Below are 18,506 nucleotides of genomic sequence, written 5' to 3'. Positions count from 1 at the left end.
TCTCCACAGATACATGTCAAATTACCAAAGAGCATTCTCCACAGATACATGTCAAATTACCATTAGCATTCTCCACAGATACATGTCAAATTACCAAAGAGCATTCTCCACAGATACATGTCAAATTACCAAAGAGCATTCTCCACAGACACATGTCAAATTACCAAAGAGCATTCTCCACAGATACATGTCAAATTACCATTAGCATTCTCCACAGATACATGTCAAATTACCAAAGAGCATTCTCCACAGATACATGTCAAATTACCAAAGAGCATTCTCCACAGATACATGTCAAATTACCATTAGCATTCTCCACAGATACATGTCAAATTACCATTAGCATTCTCCACAGATACATGTCAAATTACCAAAGAGCATTCTCCACAGACACATGTCAAATTACCATTAGCATTCTCCACTGACACGTTAAATTACCATTAGCATTCTCCACAGATACATGTCAAATTACCAAAGAGCATTCTCCACAGATACATGTCAAATTACCATTAGCATTCTCCACAGATACACGTCAAATTACCATTAGCATTTTCCACAGACAGATGTCAAATTACCAAAGAGCATTCTCCACAGATACATGTCAAATTACCAAAGAGCATTCTCCACAAGTACACTTCTTGTCCTCCTGTATGCCAAAGTGGTCGTGCATGTACATTCCCTATTCTCCACAAAAATATGTCTACAATGTACTCCAAAAATACCGTCTATTAATTGTATACTTTTGATTTTCCATTCATACATGTATTATTTGTGCATGGGTGTGACAGAAATGTGAGCGAGGGTGTCCAAACAGGCTTTTGCTAAAGGCCATTTTGTTTGAACAGAGTACCCAAATTTCATTTTCTATCTCTCCATTTCCTGAAAACAGTCTTGAATCCCTTCAGTAGTAAATAGAAGTTTATTATGGGCAGCTGGATAAGCACATAGTACTAATGTGAACTGCCTATACTCTATAAATATATGCCAATGAACATGGTTTTACTCTTCATTAGCTCTCAGACAGTCACATCCAATGTTAACGCCTCCAATATATATCCCTAATGTACTCCCACTGGCTTTAAAATGTCAGTAAAATTAACCACAGTCATATTAACGGATTATGATACAAAAACGAAAACTCAGCACACTGACAAGAGAGGAATGGAAATTCTCAGAGTGGACATGGACTTAAAGGATTTTAACATTACAAAGAATGTCAAATATTTTAACCTGTATTTTAAGTTTAATATTAGCAACATCCAGGAATACATCTTTACTCCCAACATCCTAAATATGGATACAAAAACATCCCAAACATAATCTTCAAACTGAAATTTCAATTTGATGCACATGTGCAGGTCAAAACTTCACAAGAACTGCTGTGATGCAATTTCACAGCACTGTCAGTACTAAGCATATTTTCACATGTTCATTATACACAATGAATATGTACATGTAAATGATATTTTCTTTGCCTTTTTGGTTCATCATGTCCTTGTATAAAAACAAATCTCATCTTTTGTAGGAATGTTTAATTTGTAAATTTATGATTAGTTTGTAAATGCATTACTTATAAGAAAAATCACTGTTTGCATTTACAGCATTCCAACAAGAATTTTGGACAGACGATATTTTTTTGTCAGTCAGCAAACAACCAGAAACTAGAAGGCACAATGTGGTCAACAATGAATAACACTGTGAAGATAAAGACTGGTACAATTCCCCTCTTGTGTTCTCACAACATTAAAATAACCACCTTGTCTCCCCAACCCCCAAAACCTCAGATCATGAGAACAAAGAGTGTGCTCCACATTTTTCTGTCTATGACTACGTGAAAGTTGCTAATTTTTCATTACTCTGAGAGAGTTCTACTGATTTTTTCTTTAGGATATGTTTGGAGGGTTTCAGCTTCAAAAAGTGACATATTAATAGTCTTGAAAATTATGGTACTAAAATAACAATGCTGTAAAATTGTGCTGCAAGTGCCTATTAAAATATGAACCACTTTTTGTTCAATATATTCAACATGATAGACGCCCACAACAAAACTGACACCCACAACAAAGTTCCATTCTTTTGCTCGTGATATAAATTTGACCGGATTCACTTTGTTCTCCCCTGGCACATCCATGGTGTGGAATTCCAGTTTGTTGTCAGCTTTATGTCACCATAACAGACACTGGGAGCACCTGTTTACTTTCCTCCTCCCCCTCTGGCACGTCCATGGTGTGGAATTCCAGTTTGTTGTCAGCTTTATGTCACCATAACAGACACTGGTAGCACCTGTTTACTTTCCTCCTCCCCCTCTGGCACATCCATGGTGTGGAATTCCAGTTTGTTGTCAGCTTTATGTCACCATAACAGACACTGGGAGCACCTGTTTACTTTCCTCCTCCCCCTCTGGCACGTCCATGGTGTGGAATTCCAGTTTGTTGTCAGCTTTATGTCACCATAACAGACACTGGTAGCACCTGTTTACTTTCCTCCTCCCCCTCTGGCATATCCATGGTGTGGAATTCCAGTTTGTTGTCAGCTTTATGTCACCATAACAGACACTGGGAGCACCTTTTTACTCTTCTCCTCCCCCCTCTGTCACATCCATGGTGTGGAATTCCAGTTTGTTGTCAGCTTTATGTCACCATAACATACACTGGGAGCACCTGTTTACTCTCCTCCTCCCCCTCTGTCACATCCATGGTGTGGAATTCCAGTATGTTGTCAGCTTTATGTCACCATAACAGACACTGGGAGCACCTGTTTACTCTCTTCCTCCCCCTCTGTCACAACCATGGTGTGGAATTCCAGTTTGTTGTCAGCTTTATGTCACCATAACAGACACTGGGAGCACCTGTTTACTTTCCTCCTCCCCCTCTGTCACATCCATGGTGTGGAATTCCAGTTTGTTGTCAGCTTTATGTCACCATAACAGACACTGGGAGCACCTGTTTAATCACCTCCTTCCCCTCTGTCACAGCCATGGTGTGGAATTCCAGTTTGTTGTCAGCTTTATGTCACCATAACAGACACTGGGAGCACCTGTTTACTCTCCTCTTCCCCCTCTGTCACATCCATGGTGTGGAATTCCAGTTTGTTGTCAGCTTTATGTCACCATAACAGACACTGGGAGCACCTGTTTACTCTCCTCCTCCCCCTCTGTCACATCCATGGTGTGGAATTCCAGTTTGTTGTCAGCTTTATGTCACCATAACAGACACTGGGAGCACCTGTTTAATCACCTTCTTCCCCTCTGTCACAACCATGGTGTGGAATTCCAGTTTGTTGTCAGCTTTATGTCACCATAACAGACACTGGGAGCACCTGTTTACTCTCCTCTTCCCCCTCTGTCACATCCATGGTGTGGAATTCCAGTTTGTTGTCAGCTTTATGTCACCATAACAGACACTGGGAGCACCTGTTTACTCTCCTCCTCCCCCTCTGTCACATCCACGGTGTAACATTCCTGTTTGTTGTCACCTTTAAGCCACCATGTCAGACACAGGGGGCACCTGTTTACTCTCCTCCTCCCCCTCTGTCACATCCATGGTGTGGAATTGAAGTTTGTTGTCAGCTTTATGCCACTGTGACAGACACAGGGGGCACCTGTTTACTCTCCTCTTCCCCCTCTGCCTCATCATCGCTGTAGTACTCCACTCTATCTGCTGGAATGCTGTGACTGCGGAAGTCCTGCCGTAATGCATCAAGCTCCCGCAGCTGTGCCTACAAAACAAACAACAGAAGGCAGATGAAGATATCAAGTAGAATTCTGTCAAGGAGAATGCAAAATATTTACTACAAATTACAATTCGCCCAGCATTTTTATTTGCGTCATTTACACATATGACAGGCCAGTTTTTTTACCTGGCAGTAAACTTTGGCTGTAGGTTTATACTTATTGTCTTTACACATCCCAGCAAATTACCGCAACATTTTGAGGTCATTATGGATCATAAAAAAATTAGCTAATCTCATTTTACATCTCATTTTCAATTGTCCACGAATCTTATTAAACATGAATACTGACCTTTAACCTTGTGGACAGAATTCATACTGGGACTGCTAGCATTATATCTCCAAAAATACTAAACCAAATGCAATGAAATATGTACATATATGGATTCTCTGATGGGTGCCTAGCATGTGTAGTTGGCATAAATAACCTTTAACCTACTTTCACCCCTTGATCGGAGTTCATATTTGGCTAGTTACCTACAGTTATATACATTATATCTACAAAACAAATGAGCCAATCTCAATGAGAATAGATCATACATGTGACACAGCTACCATACCCAGAACAACCTGTGGAACCCTGTTCATGGCCAACCTGTGGAACCCTGTTCATGGCCAACCTGTGGAACCCTGTTCAAGGCCATTTTTCTTAGGAAAGCAGTGTTGCAATCCGTTTTACTTTTTGTGAATTCAGCTTTTTGGTCATCAGGAATTAACAAATTTTTTACATTACAAAGTTTTTATGAAAGAAACAGCTCACATAACTCCATCAGTTTAATTCTGTCGATTTTGATAAATCAAGCATCCATAAATTTTGTTCAATATTGTAAAAGTATATTTAAAAACGTAAGTTGTATTTGTCTTACCTTGACCTGTATCATCTGTAAGTGTCTCCGTGCTGTGACAACCCGGCGTGGGAAAGGGTTCAACTCGTGGAATGCAATCTACAAATAACAACAAAGATTTGTATCATGACACTGAAATGATTTATCTGAGTGGGATTAGCGGGATTAGTTAAGTTTACATAATCATCCACGCACACATGCACATACATACTATCCTATGGCTTGGTATAGGTACACAGGCTTTGGGGCTAACATTAACTCTTGAACAGTTACTATCTACATAGGCTTTCAAAATGACATTTTAGTGCAATTATGTATTTTTAATTTAGATAAAGAAATTTTGATCGGCATTTGATCATTATCCCAGAATATGTAATAAACTTTTATTTTCAAATTGACATTGCTACCATCTACAATATTTCAGTTTCATGTTGTGTTCCAGCATGTCTCAGGTGCAGACAGGCATGAGATCCAGTGTAGGATTTGTCTCCCCTTCATCTACCCATATTCACCAGGAATGATACAGAAACACTCACCTCAGCCAGTTTGCGAACATCAGTCATCTTCCCTCCAATCACACGCAGGTACTTGTTGATGTTAATTGATGAATTCAGTTCTAATATCTCCTCCTCTTTGTACTTAAAAATGGCCAGGGCAAACCGAAAAAGTACCTGTAAGAAATGCAAGTGCAGATTGCAACTTTTCATTTATTCATTCTAGAATGGTTGTTGTCATACCTGTAATTCTTCAACCTTTTCACATGTTAACAAAGATGTTTACTTAAGCAAATTCTGAAGGCATTATTCTATGTTGACTGATAAAATTGTACTTTTTGTAAAGCCATGCAATTGTCTAATTAAACCAAAAATCCAACATCAAATTAAAAACATGTATAAATTGCCCTCAAAGTTGCTCTTTGATATGGGAAAAGGTTGCATATGCAGATTTGTGACATTAAATTTCCTTATTTTATCTGACTGCTGTAAAAGTTGCATGAAAAACGCCGGGCAAACCTAAAGAGCAGCAGAAGAGATGCAAATGCAGATTTTGACGGCTACATGTACTTATACATTCCAGAATGATTGTTGTCATAGTTAAAAATGGCCATGGCAAAATTGAAAGAGCATGTAAATAAATGCAAATGCAGGTTGTGGTGAGAACTGTGACACTATAGTCACATTACCATGACAGTGGTGATGGCCTAACCTTGCACCATGTATATATTTATTCTGACAACAACATTCACATCAATGTGACAGATTCCTCAAAGTAACCGTCAACAGTTGAATTTAAAACTTTAGCACACAACATTGCTAGTTTATGTAGATGTATGTATGGCTTTTGAGGTTTTTGATAGTATTTTGACATCTTATAAATATCACTGCAATCCCTCAATTTCAAAAGTTCATAAGATTTAAATCCAAAATTTTAATTTTAAATTTAAATTTTAATCACTTTTTAAATGTTGACTAGGGTTAAATCTGTGACATACCTTACTCCCTTCATACAGAAAGACATCCCAGACTCTCAAGAACACCTCTGGGGGAATGTTGTCCACAAAAAATGGTGAGGAACCAGTTAAATGTGAAAAGCGACAGGTCAACATCATATTGTCCAGGTGAGCGTGAGACGTGGCAGCTTATCCTGCAGAAGATCCTTCAAAACCCTCTGAAACCAACAAAATCACGGATTGTTTGACAAAGTGTATCACTAAAGTCAATCTCAACCCAAGATTTCTGTGCAAAAGTCATTTTAAAATTTTTTTTTACTGTATACTGAAAATGGGGATTGTAAAACAGCCAGGAATTCCAGCAAATTGACTGAAAAAAAACTTGTCTGTGTTAAAGTCACTCATTTTGCTTTATTCTGATAGTTTAATTGATATTAGAAAGATTTTTTGAGGTCTACTTGGAAGGTAATATGTTATCTTACTCCAAAAATGTAAGTTTCATTATCCAACTTATTTTGACCTTTGTTCTCCTCTGAAAGTGCCCTTGGGGGTAAAATTTTATGTCATTTACAGTTACAGTTACATGCAGTCATAATTATTTTGTTAAATGACAGTTCCATATATACATGAACGTATACACCAGAACTACTGTCCTACCTGATCAGCCTGTGCTGCCATCAGTGTCCGTGTGTAATACTCCTGTGGCATGATCACCTCCACAATGGCCACCAGACACCAGAACTACTGTCCTACCTGATCAGCCTGTGCTGCATCAGTGTCTGTATGTTATACTCCTGTGCCATGATCACCTCCACAATGGTCACCAGACACCAGAACTCCTGTCCTACCTGATCAGCCTGTGCTGCCATCAGTGTCCGTGTGTAATACTCCTGTGGCATGATCACCTCCACAATGGCCACCAGACACCAGAACTACTGTCCTACCTGATCAGCCTGTGCTTCCATCAGTGTCTGTATGTTATACTCCTGTGCCATGATTACCTCCACAATGGTCACCAGACACCAGAACTCCTGTCCTACCTGATCAGCCTGTGCTGCCATCAGTGTCCGTGTGTAATACTCCTGTGGCATAATCACCTCCACAATGGCCACCAGACACCAAAACTACTGTCCTAACCTGATCAGCCTGTACTTCCATCAGTGTCTGTATGTTATACTCCTGTGCCATGATCACCTCTACAATGGCCACCAGACACCAGAACTCCTGTCCTACCTGATCAGCCTGTGCTGCCATCAGTGTCTGTGTGTAATACTCCTGTGGCATTATCACCTCCACAATTCACACCAGACACCAGAACTACTGTCCTACCTGATCAGCCTGTGCTGCCATTAGTGTCCGTGTGTAATACTCCTGTGGCATTATCACCTCCACAATGCACACCAGACACCAGAACTACTGCCCTACCTGATCAGCCTGTACTTCCATCAGTGTCTGTATGTTATACTCCTGTGCCATGATCACCTCCACAATGGTCACCAGACACCAGAACTCCTGTCCTACCTGATCAGCCTGTGCTGCCATCAGTGTCCGTGTGTAATACTCCTGTGGCATGATCACCTCCACAATGCACACCAGACACCAGAACTACTGTCCTACCTGATCAGCCTGTGCTGCCATCAGTGTCCGTGTGTAATACTCCTGTGGCATTATCACCTCCACAATGGCCACCAGACACCAGAACTACTGCCCTACCTGATCAGCCTGTGCTGCCATCAGTGTCCATGTGAAATACTCCTGTGGCATGATCACCTCCACAATGGTGACCAGACACCAGAACTATTGTCCAACCTGATCTGCCTATGCTGCCATCAGTGTCCGAGTGTAATACTCCTGTGGCATAATCACCTCCACAATGGCCACCAGACACCAAAACTACTGTCCTACCTGATCAGCCTGTGCTGCCATCAGTGTCTCTGTGAAATACTCCTGTGGCATGATGACCTCCACAATGGTCACCAGACACCAGAACTATTGTCCTACCTGATCAGCCTATGCTTCCATCAGTGTCTGTATGTTATACTCCTGTGGCATAATCACCTCCACAATGGCCACCAGACACCAAAACTACTGTCCTACCTGATCAGCCTGTGCTTCCATCAGTGTCTGTATGTTATACTCCTGTGGCATAATCAACTCCACAATGGCCACCAGACACCAAAACTACTGTCCTACCTGATCAGCCTGTGCTGCCATCAGTGTCCGTGTGTAATACTCCTGTGGCATGATCACCTCCATAATGGGCCACCAGTGTCTGTATGTTATACTCCTGTGCCATGATCACCTCCACAATGGCCACCAGACACCAGAACTCCTGTCCTACCTGATCAGCCTGTGCTGCCACCAGTGTCCGAGTGTAATACTCCTGTGACATGATCACCTCCACAATGGTCACCAGACACCAGAACTACTGTCCTACCTGATCAGCCTGTGCTGCCATCAGCGTCCGTGTGTAATACTCTGTGGCATGATCACCTCCACGATGGCCACCAGACACCAGAAAGCATCTTCTTCACTCAAAAATAACAGGGCAATGGCAGCCAATCGATTTAAACCCTGCACAAGAAATAACACGTTTTATAATCAGACAATTCGTTCAATCAGTGTTCAGTTTAATTCTGAGAGCCTTATTATCAACATAACAACTAAAAGGAAAGGAATAACGAAAGGAAAGAAATATGCAACATAACATATTAAAAAAAAGGTTTATGATGTGCATAACATACAGGGTGACAGAAAAGCTTCTCAGCTTTCTTCTTGGGCCATAAAAATGGCTTTAAAATTTTCATAATGCCCCAGTGGTAAGCCCGAAAATTAAGAAGAAACAAAGGTCATAGCTGTCCAATCAACTCTGAGGGGAGCAAAGGCTGGTCCTGCTATGCCGAATTCATTGTTGACATTTCCAAAAATTTCTGACCATGGATGGAGAGTATGCATAAAACAGAGGTGGTAATTACGAGATACAAAATACTACTATGCCCAAAAATACCCCAAAAAGTTTCTTCATTTCCCTTAAGACCATAATCATTGTTTTAGAGTTAATTTTCCTGTATCCTTTAGCCATTGGCCAACGCTGGCTCTGTGTAATACATGTACAGCGAGCCTCCTTGGCCTAGCGGTTTAATAGTGTGCCAGCAGGAATTAGCAGGAATACTGAGTTTCTTTTTTAATGAACAACATACTCTATCTTTACTTTTCCAAAAGGCTGGTAAAGAAATGTAATATTCTGCATTCAACACTTCCAATATCTGTCCCAAATGTTAGAAAAGTTAGGGTACAAGTATTTCTACCATTTTTCTGCACAATTTAACCGCAAAAGTGTTTACATTACCTGACAGTAGCCTATGTCAGGGTTATGCCAGCTGTAGGCTAACAGCACTCTGCGTAACTTGGTGATCCCTTCACTGTCCATGGCCTCATAATACTTGTTGGTGGGGAGTGTCCGCAGTAGATCAAGCTCAACCTAGCAAAACAGCAACGATTTAATCATCACAAACCAATCTATTGCTGGATTCCTTTATTGCCTTTTAACGCTACACTCAAAATGTTATTTAATTAAAAACTAAGGTACCTGAAGTAATCTTTCTTATGAACTTTCTTATGAACAGATTTTAGGTGACTTTTAATTTATTCAGCCATGTGACTTTACATGTAACTTGAGCACATTCATTTATACAATTATCAAAAAATTATCCGTAAGTCCTATTCTAGATAGTCTATCTTTTGTCTAAGATGACCAGCACCTGTTAACCCTTACTCTTCAACCTTTTCAACCTCCTCTTTGCCAATATTTTGAACATTCTGAGAGATGTGTGAAGCATAGAGAAATAATCAAAAGTAATAATTTATGACCTTTAAATTTTTTCCACACTTTTATGACTTTTAAAAATGCACCTTTTGGGACAAACTTATAGGTCAAATACTGTAGGTTGTCATTTCTAAGTCATACCTTTTGTTTAAGATGATCAGTACATGTACCTGTTTAAGTCATATATTTTGTTGAGGACAACAAGTGGCCTGTTGAAGTCATATCTTTTGTCTAAAGCGACCAGTACCTGTTTAGCAGCAGGATTGTGTTTGTTCTTCTCAGAACTTTTGACTAGGTTTTGATAGTGGTTGCTTGGCTTGGACTGGATATGTAAATTTATACACCTAGAAAGAAAAAAAACCCGAACACATAAAGACATATAATAATACAGGAGTACATGTAAATTTCCATAATTCATTTACCTGATCGATATTTTACAACAGCAGAGTGGAGAAACCAAACCGAATCCCTGACATGACAGTAGAGTGGAGGAAACCAAACTAAATCCCTGACACGGCAGTAGAGTGGAGGAAACCAAACCAAATCCCTGACACGGCAGTAGAGTGAAGGAAACCAAACCAAATCCCTGACACGACAATGGAGTGAAGGAAACCAAACCAAATCTCTGACATGACAGCAGAGTGAAGGAAACCAAACCAAATCCCTGACACGGCAGTAGAGAGGAGGAAACCAAACCAAATCCCTGACATGACAGTAGAGTGAAGGAAACCAAACCAAGTCCCTGACACGGCAGTAGAGTGGAAGAAACCAAACCAAATCCCTGACACGGCAGTAGAGTGAAGGAAACCAAACCAAGTCCCTGACACGGCAGTAGAGTGGAAGAAACCAAACCAAATCCCTGACACGGCAGTACAGGGGAGGAAACCAAACCAAGTCCCTGACACGACAGTAGAGTGGAGGAAACCAAACCAAGTCCCTGACATGCCAGTAGAGTGAAGGAAACCAAACCAAATCCATGACATGCCAGCAGAGTGGAGGAAACCAAACCAAATCCCTGACATGCTGTAGAGTGGAGGAAACCAAACCAAATCCCTGACACTGCAGTAGAGTGAAGGAAACCAAACCAAGTCCCTGACACGGCAGTAGAGTGGAAGAAACCAAACCAAATCCTGACACAGCGTAGAGTGGAGGAAACTAAACCAAGTCCCTGACACGACAGTAGAGTGGAGGAACCAAACCAAGTCCCTGACATGACAGTAGAGTGAAGGAAACCAAACCAAATCCCTGACATGCCAGCAGAGTTGAGGAAACCAAACCAAATCCCTGACATGCCTGTAGAGTGGAGGAAACCAAACCAAGTCCCTGACATGGCAGTAGAGTGGAGAAAACCAAATGAAGTCCTTGATACAACATCAGATAGTACTGAAGGAAAAAAGAACAAAATTCCTAATATGACAGCAGAATAGAAGCAACCAAACAACATTCAGATGACCACCCTGACAGGTATTAAACTGAAATTTGTAATGCAGCATTGCATGTATATGAAAACTGAGTTGCTTGCATTCTTAAAAAGTGTGTGCATTGCACCTTCTACGAGGCTACATATACATCCAATAACACGTTTTTGACAGGTCAATAAGTCGCGCCAAAAACAAGCTCAAGAGTTATATGTATATCTGCTAAAATACTATCTCTAAGTCCCTTCTCATATTTAGTGTATATTTAATGTATTTTGTTAATCTGCAGAGGAGAAAGGAATTTCCTTAAAATTTCACAGTCATTCCAGGCACTGTCAAAAGGGATTAGAGATTGATGAGGTACTAATTAATGCCCACTTACCCTTTCCATATTGGCTCTCTGTACTGGTGGGGGATTCCCCCTCTCACTAGTGCCTTCAGCTCTGGGCTTCTCTGCAAAGGTCTCTCCCCTAGACTCACCATAAAGTTCTCCCATTTAACCTGATGAGATACACCTGCAGACTGGTCAACTTCCTACAAATATTTATTTATTTATTTATTTATTTGACTGGTGTTTTACACTGTACTCAAGAATATTTCACTTATTCGATGGCGGCCAGCATTATGGTGGGAGGAAACCGAGCACAGCCAGGGGAAAACCCAACACCATTCATAGTTGCTGTCAGACCTTCCCGCTTGCGGCCAGAGAGGAAGCCAGCATGAGCTAGACTTGAGCTCACAGCGACCGCATTGGTGAGAGGCTCCTAGGTCATTACGCTGCGCTAGTACGCTAACCAAGTGAGCCTCGGAGGCCCCGTCCTAAAAATATTTATTTATTTATTTTATTTAATTGGTGTTTTACACCATACACCAGAATATTTCACTTATACAACGGCGGCCAGCATTATGGTGGGAGGAAACCGGGCAGGACCCGGCGGAAACCCACGACCATCCCCAGGTTGCTGGCAGACCTTCCCACTTACGGCCGGAGAGGAAGCCAGCATGAGCTGGACTTGAACTCACAGCAACCGCATTGGTGAGAGGCTCCTGGGTCCGTCCTAAAAATAGGGAACAGACCTATTTCACTTTAACAGACTTATATTATGTCTGAATTTATTCATTTATTTATTGTTGTTTAAAGTTCTACTCAAGAATTTTTCTCTTCATAAGACGGCAGCCGGTTTTATGGCTGGAGGAACCTTACTGTCAGGAGTAATCCACTGACCTTTGTAAATCCACTGACCTTTGTAAATCCACTGACCTTTGTAAAGCTACTGTTAAAGGCGGAAAAAACATAAAAATTGCACTTTCAAGTTCAGATGAAAGGGTGTGAAAAGTTAGTCATAAATATGGTCTTCAATATTTTTTTTCAATTTTTCTTCAAAAAGAAACTTGAAAATAATGTTTGTATGGTGGGTATTTGGGACCATCTTTTGGTATATATAGTCTTTGTGTAATAATGTTATGTATGGGAATTTAACACACATTTAATAAATAAATTTACACAAGAATTTGGTCTTTCCACCTAAAAAATGTGTTCAACCTGGATTTTGATCATATTTATATTTTTAATATATTAATAAATATTACCATAATTCAGATCAAAAGTATATGGTTGGATATAAACAACAAATATAAACTGAAATAAATGTATCAGACATGCATCATATCCTTATATAACATTATTATGCGAGGACAAAAAGTACCAAACGTGGTCCCGTTTCAATAGCTAGAAAATTAACTTAACGTGAACACAGAACTTTCAGAACTTCCACCATGCACAATTCTTGTATATATATTTCACACTGTACATCCCTCTGCTATCTCATCAACTCACTTTGATCTGGATTTCTAACTCCCTGGAGCGTCGTTGTAACTCTGTTGCCCTGGTAACCAGTACATCTTCATCAGCATCATGTTGCCTCAGGAATCCATACCGATCATATTCTATCGTACTGTAAGGAGAAGAATTTTCATTTGTCACTTCGTACAAACAAGTCTTATAAAGAGTATAAATTCCATTACGCGGTAACAATTTTAAGGTGTTTTACAAGTGACCGGATGCAAAAAAAAATCCCAAAATGGAATAAACATAAAACTGAAAACCTACCTGATTATTTTGTCTGATTATGATGTTTTTCTGTTTTTCAAGGTTTTACAATCATGTAAATATGTGTTCATCAGTAAAAATTACCAAGATGCTTCTCTACACATTATGTGATTTCCAAGTATTATTTTTCTTCTTATACCCTCTACCAATGTTGAAAAAAAACTATTCTGCCCGTAAATCAGCGGTTAAAAATGGTGTGGCAGTATAGGAAATCATGGGATAAAACTATTCATGACAAACATCTTTCTACAGTTGATTTTGAACCTGTGTTTTGTGACTGGAGCTTTCAGCTCAGGAAGGGGTGAGGCAACTGACAAACTAGGTGACTGTCAGTGCCACAGATTAGGGGCAGATGCTCCTAACGTGCGTATACAGTACAAAGGGGTTGAAAATCCATATCTGTAACTAAGAACACAAAAATTTAATTTTTGTGCCAATATTAATTTTTCTACAATTATATAGTGTCATAGTGCCTTCTATGTACGATACATGTCAGTTCTCTCAGCAACCTACGGACGGTTGTGGGTTTCCCCCGGGCTCTGCTGGCCGCCGTCGTATATGTGAAATATTCTTGAGTACTGCGTAAAGCACCAATCAAATACATAAATAAATAAATACATGTCAGTTTTACACATTTCTGTTAGTTTATTTATTTATTCATAAATAGTTAGTGTTGTCACTAACTACAGGCCTTTACCAGGTATACCTCACAATTCTCCCAACCTAAAGTTGCAGCCAGAACAGCGAGAGTTGGAATCAAACGCACAACAACATTGGCCAAGTGCCAAAAAGTTCCTCCACCCACCATTCTCCATTCTGATGAGCATTCTTGACATCATTGTGCTACCGAGTTGCATTTGATAAATGTTCAATTCAAATCTATTTAAAGAAATTAATAAGCAACATCTTGCCTCAACATTATACCTTCTTTATATATGCACATGGTTAAACTGCCGCACGTCCTAAATCAAGAATTAAGTTTTTGCCAAAATGCATGCCCTTCCGTAAAGTTTTCGTCATGTGAAATTGACAGAACCTTTTAAGGGGAGATAGCTTTTACCCACCTGTTTTGTGAGGAGAGAAAGTCCTCTGGTTTAACAGAATCGTCTTCTGAGTCCAGTGCATCAGATAACAGCTGATTAATTACATCCTGAGATCGACCTTCTTCTCCTCCTGAAACAGAAGAGCTAAAGTTAACAAGGGTCGAAATTAACCTTTTTGATCACTCATCCCACGAAAACCATCCCACATGTCCATTGGCATGAAGCTAAATTCAATCACTGGCCCTGAAGAAATTTAATATGCCTTGGGCAAATGTCAAACACCTTCATTATCTCGATTCTCATGCATAATCAGAGACCACTTCCACAAATCATCTCCGACAGTCAAACCTTGATGTAATACACAGTTTTGATCCTATTAACTTTTGATACATGTGTCCTAACATGGCACCTGTTCATTGTTCCAATTTTCATGCATATGTGGTGTACAAGAAAGTGTTTATTGTAATTCTTCAACCTATTCACATGTTTTCAAAGTCTTTATTCAAGCATACTCTGAAGGCTTTATTCTGTGTAGACTGATGAAATTAAACTTTTTGTGAAGCCCTGAAATTGGCCAATCCAACCAATGTATTTTTGTCTCCAAAATCAACTTAATTGTGCATAAATTACGCTGAAATTTGATCTTTCATATGCCAATAGGATGAGGAATTACGGTAAACCACCTTTCAAGCTTTCACTTGAGTAAAAACTGGTTTTTTAGAATGTCCTCAGTTTTCAAGCTGCAACTGTATCACAAAAAGATAAAAATGTCATAAAAATATATACATGTAAAAATGAGTAAAAAAAACAATCACAATTTCCAAATACTTCCTCAGATTTTTCACAGATCAAACACCATGCAAACTATTATTGAAGAATTACAGTAGTTACAATGTCATCTGGCACTCTCACTAAATGGCCAATGTCAAAAAGTCAGACAACCAACCTATAGACAAACAGAGCATTGAACTTTATAATATACAGCTACACGTAAAAGTATGAGTGACTGTTTGGGTTTAATGTCGTACTTAACAATTTTTCATTCACATGATGACGCAGGAGAGTTTAGAGTGCATGTAATGTGCCTCCTTGTTGCAGGACGGATTTCCACTGTCTTTTATCTAGTGCTGCTTCACTGAGACACCTTACCGAAGGCAAGTAATCCGCCCTGCCCCTGCCATTATACTGATACGGGTCAACCAGTAGTTGCACTATCCACTTCACTGTGATTGCCAACCTCTTTTAAGGTTGTAGGTGTGACTCGAACCAGGATTGACCCTGAATCTACCGCTCCCGAAGTGGTGTAATAATACGTCTGGTTTAGTTAAAGCAAATACATGTAGCATAAAGTAGATTATCCAAAGTTGGCTAAGCTCATAGTACTAGCTGATATAGTAGATACATATTATACTCAGGTATACTCTGCATGTCAACAAATAATTATATTATTTTTTATATTACACTCAATATTGGTGGAAGTTAGGTCATGTAGATAACAGATTGGAATCTGCATACAGGTTTTGTTACAGGATGGTAAATGCTTTGTGTGATCTAAATAAACCAATGACACACAAAAAAGAAAGAAAATAATTTCACAAGCCATGCCTATTTACAGACACTCAGTTGGCATGCTATTCCCTCAACTTCTGGGTCTGGTTGTTCAAAAGGGTGTTAGCCACTGACCCTGGGTTAAATCCGCTAACCCTGGGTTAACTTTTACCCAAGGCCTGGTTGTTCTAAGGGGTGTTAGTCACTGGCCCTGGGTTAAATCCACTAGCCCTGGGGTAACTTTCACCCAAGGCCTGGTTGTTCTAACTGGCATTAGCCAATGGCCCTTAGTTAAATCCGCTAACCCTGGGTTAACTTTCACCCAAGGCCTGGTTGTTCAAAGGGGTGTTAGCCACTGACCCTGGGTTAAATCCGCTAGCCCTGGGTTAACTTTCACCCAAGGCCTGGTTGTTCAAAGGGGTGTTAGCCACTGACCCTGGGTTAGATCCACTAACCCTGGGTTAACTTTCACCCAAGGCCTGGTTGTTCAAAGGGGTGTTAGCCACTGACCCTGGGTTAGATCTGCTAGCCCTGGGTTAACTTTCACCCAAGGCCTGGTTGTTCAAAGGGGTGTTAGCCACTGACCCTGGGTTAAATCCGCTAACCCTGGGTTAACTTTCACCCAAGGCCTGGTTGTTCAAAGGGGTGTTAGCCACTGACCCTGGGTTAGATCCACTAACCCTGGGTTAACTTTCACCCAAGGCCTGGTTGTTCAAAGGGGTGTTAGCCACTGACCCTGGGTTAGATCCACTAACCCTGGGTTAACTTTCACCCAAGGCCTGGTTGTTCAAAGGGGTGTTAGCCACTGACCCTGGGTTAAATCCGCTAACCCTGGGTTAACTTTCACCCAAGGCCTGGTTGTTCAAAGGGGTGTTAGCCACTGACCCTTGGTTAGATCCACTAACCCTGGGTTAACTTTCACCCAAGGCCTGGTTGTTCAAAGGGGTGTTAGCCACTGACCCTGGGTTAGATCCACTAGCCCTGGGTTAACTTTCACCCAAGGCCTGGTTGTTCAAAGGGGCGTTAGCCACTGACCCTTGGTTAGATCCACTAACCCTGGGTTAACTTTCACCCAAGGCCTGGTTGTTCAAAGGGGTGTTAGCCACTGACCCTGGGTTAAATATGTTAACCCTGGGTTAACTCTCGCCCAAGGCCTGGTTGTTCTAAGGGGTGTTAGCCACTGACCCTTGGTTAGATCCACTAACCCTGGGTTAACTTTCACCCAAGGCCTGGTTGTTCAAAGGGGTGTTAGCCACTGACCCTGGGTTAAATATGTTAACCCTGGGTTAACTCTCGCCCAAGGCCTGGTTGTTCTAAGGGGTGTTAGCCACTGACCCTGGGTTAGATCCACTAGCCCTGGGTTAACTTTCACCCAAGGCCTGGTTGTTCAAAGGGGCGTTAGCCACTGACCCTGGGTTAAATCCGCTAACCCTGGGTTAACCTTCACCCAAGGCGTGGTTGTTCTAAGGGGTGTTAGCCACTGACCCTGGGTTAGATCCGCTAGCCCTGGGTTAACTTTCACCCAAGGCCTGGTTGTTCAAAGGGGCGTTAGCCACTGACCCTGGGTTAAATCCGCTAACCCTGGGTTAACCTTCACCCAAGGCCTGGTTGTTCAAAGGGGTGTTAGCCACTGACCCTTGGTTAGATCCACTAACCCTGGGTTAACTTTCACCCAAGGCCTGGTTGTTCAAAGGGGTGTTAGCCACTGACCCTGGGTTAAATATGTTAACCCTGGGTTAACTCTCGCCCAAGGCCTGGTTGTTCTAAGGGGTGTTAGCCACTGACCCTGGGTTAGATCCACTAGCCCTGGGTTAACTTTCACCCAAGGCCTGGTTGTTCAAAGGGGCGTTAGCCACTGACCCTGGGTTAAATCCGCTAACCCTGGGTTAACCTTCACCCAAGGCCTGGTTGTTCTAAGGGGTGTTAGCCACTGACCCTGGGTTAGATCCGCTAGCCCTGGGTTAACTTTCACCCAAGGCCTGGTTGTTCAAAGGGGCGTTAGCCACTGACCCTGGGTTAAATCCGCTAACCCTGGGTTAACCTTCACCCAAGGCCTGGTTGTTCAAAGGGGTGTTAGCCACTGACCCTTGGTTAGATCCACTAACCCTGGGTTAACTTTCACCCAAGGCCTGGTTGTTCTAAGGGGTGTTAGCCACTGACCCTGGGTTAAATATGTTAACCCTGGGTTAACTCTCGCCCAAGGCCTGGTTGTTCTAAGGGGTGTTAGCCACTGACCCTGGGTTAGATCCACTAGCCCTGGGTTAACTTTCACCCAAGGCCTGGTTGTTCAAAGGGGCGTTAGCCACTGACCCTGGGTTAAATCCGCTAACCCTGGGTTAACCTTCACCCAAGGCCTGGTTGTTCTAAGGGGTGTTAGCCACTGACCCTGGGTTAGATCCGCTAGCCCTGGGTTAACTTTCACCCAAGGCCTGGTTGTTCAAAGGGGCGTTAGCCACTGACCCTGGGTTAAATCCGCTAACCCTGGGTTAACCTTCACCCAAGGCCTGGTTGTTCTAAGGGGTGTTAGCCACTGACCC

General features: G+C 41.5%; 1 protein-coding gene across 1 annotated transcript in view; it reads right to left on the bottom strand.

Annotated features, from left to right (window-relative positions):
* Positions 1-3,513: 3,513 nt before the first annotated feature.
* Positions 3,514-18,506, bottom strand: part of LOC135469769 (TBC1 domain family member 2B-like) — a 41,605-nt gene continuing 26,612 nt past the window's right edge. The window contains 13 exon segments of the mRNA XM_064748357.1: positions 3,514-3,717; positions 4,596-4,673; positions 5,111-5,245; positions 6,067-6,135; positions 6,137-6,191; positions 6,193-6,242; positions 6,873-6,929; positions 8,518-8,598; positions 9,374-9,505; positions 10,098-10,194; positions 11,651-11,802; positions 13,106-13,223; positions 14,443-14,551. Of these exon segments, the coding sequence (XP_064604427.1) occupies positions 3,571-3,717; positions 4,596-4,673; positions 5,111-5,245; positions 6,067-6,135; positions 6,137-6,191; positions 6,193-6,242; positions 6,873-6,929; positions 8,518-8,598; positions 9,374-9,505; positions 10,098-10,194; positions 11,651-11,802; positions 13,106-13,223; positions 14,443-14,551 (1,280 nt within the window). The 3' untranslated portion in view covers positions 3,514-3,570.

Source organism: Liolophura sinensis, chromosome 7, assembly GCF_032854445.1.
Source record: "Liolophura sinensis isolate JHLJ2023 chromosome 7, CUHK_Ljap_v2, whole genome shotgun sequence".
Taxonomy (NCBI): domain Eukaryota; kingdom Metazoa; phylum Mollusca; class Polyplacophora; order Chitonida; family Chitonidae; genus Liolophura; species Liolophura sinensis.
This window is presented reverse-complemented; position numbering and strand designations above follow the sequence as displayed.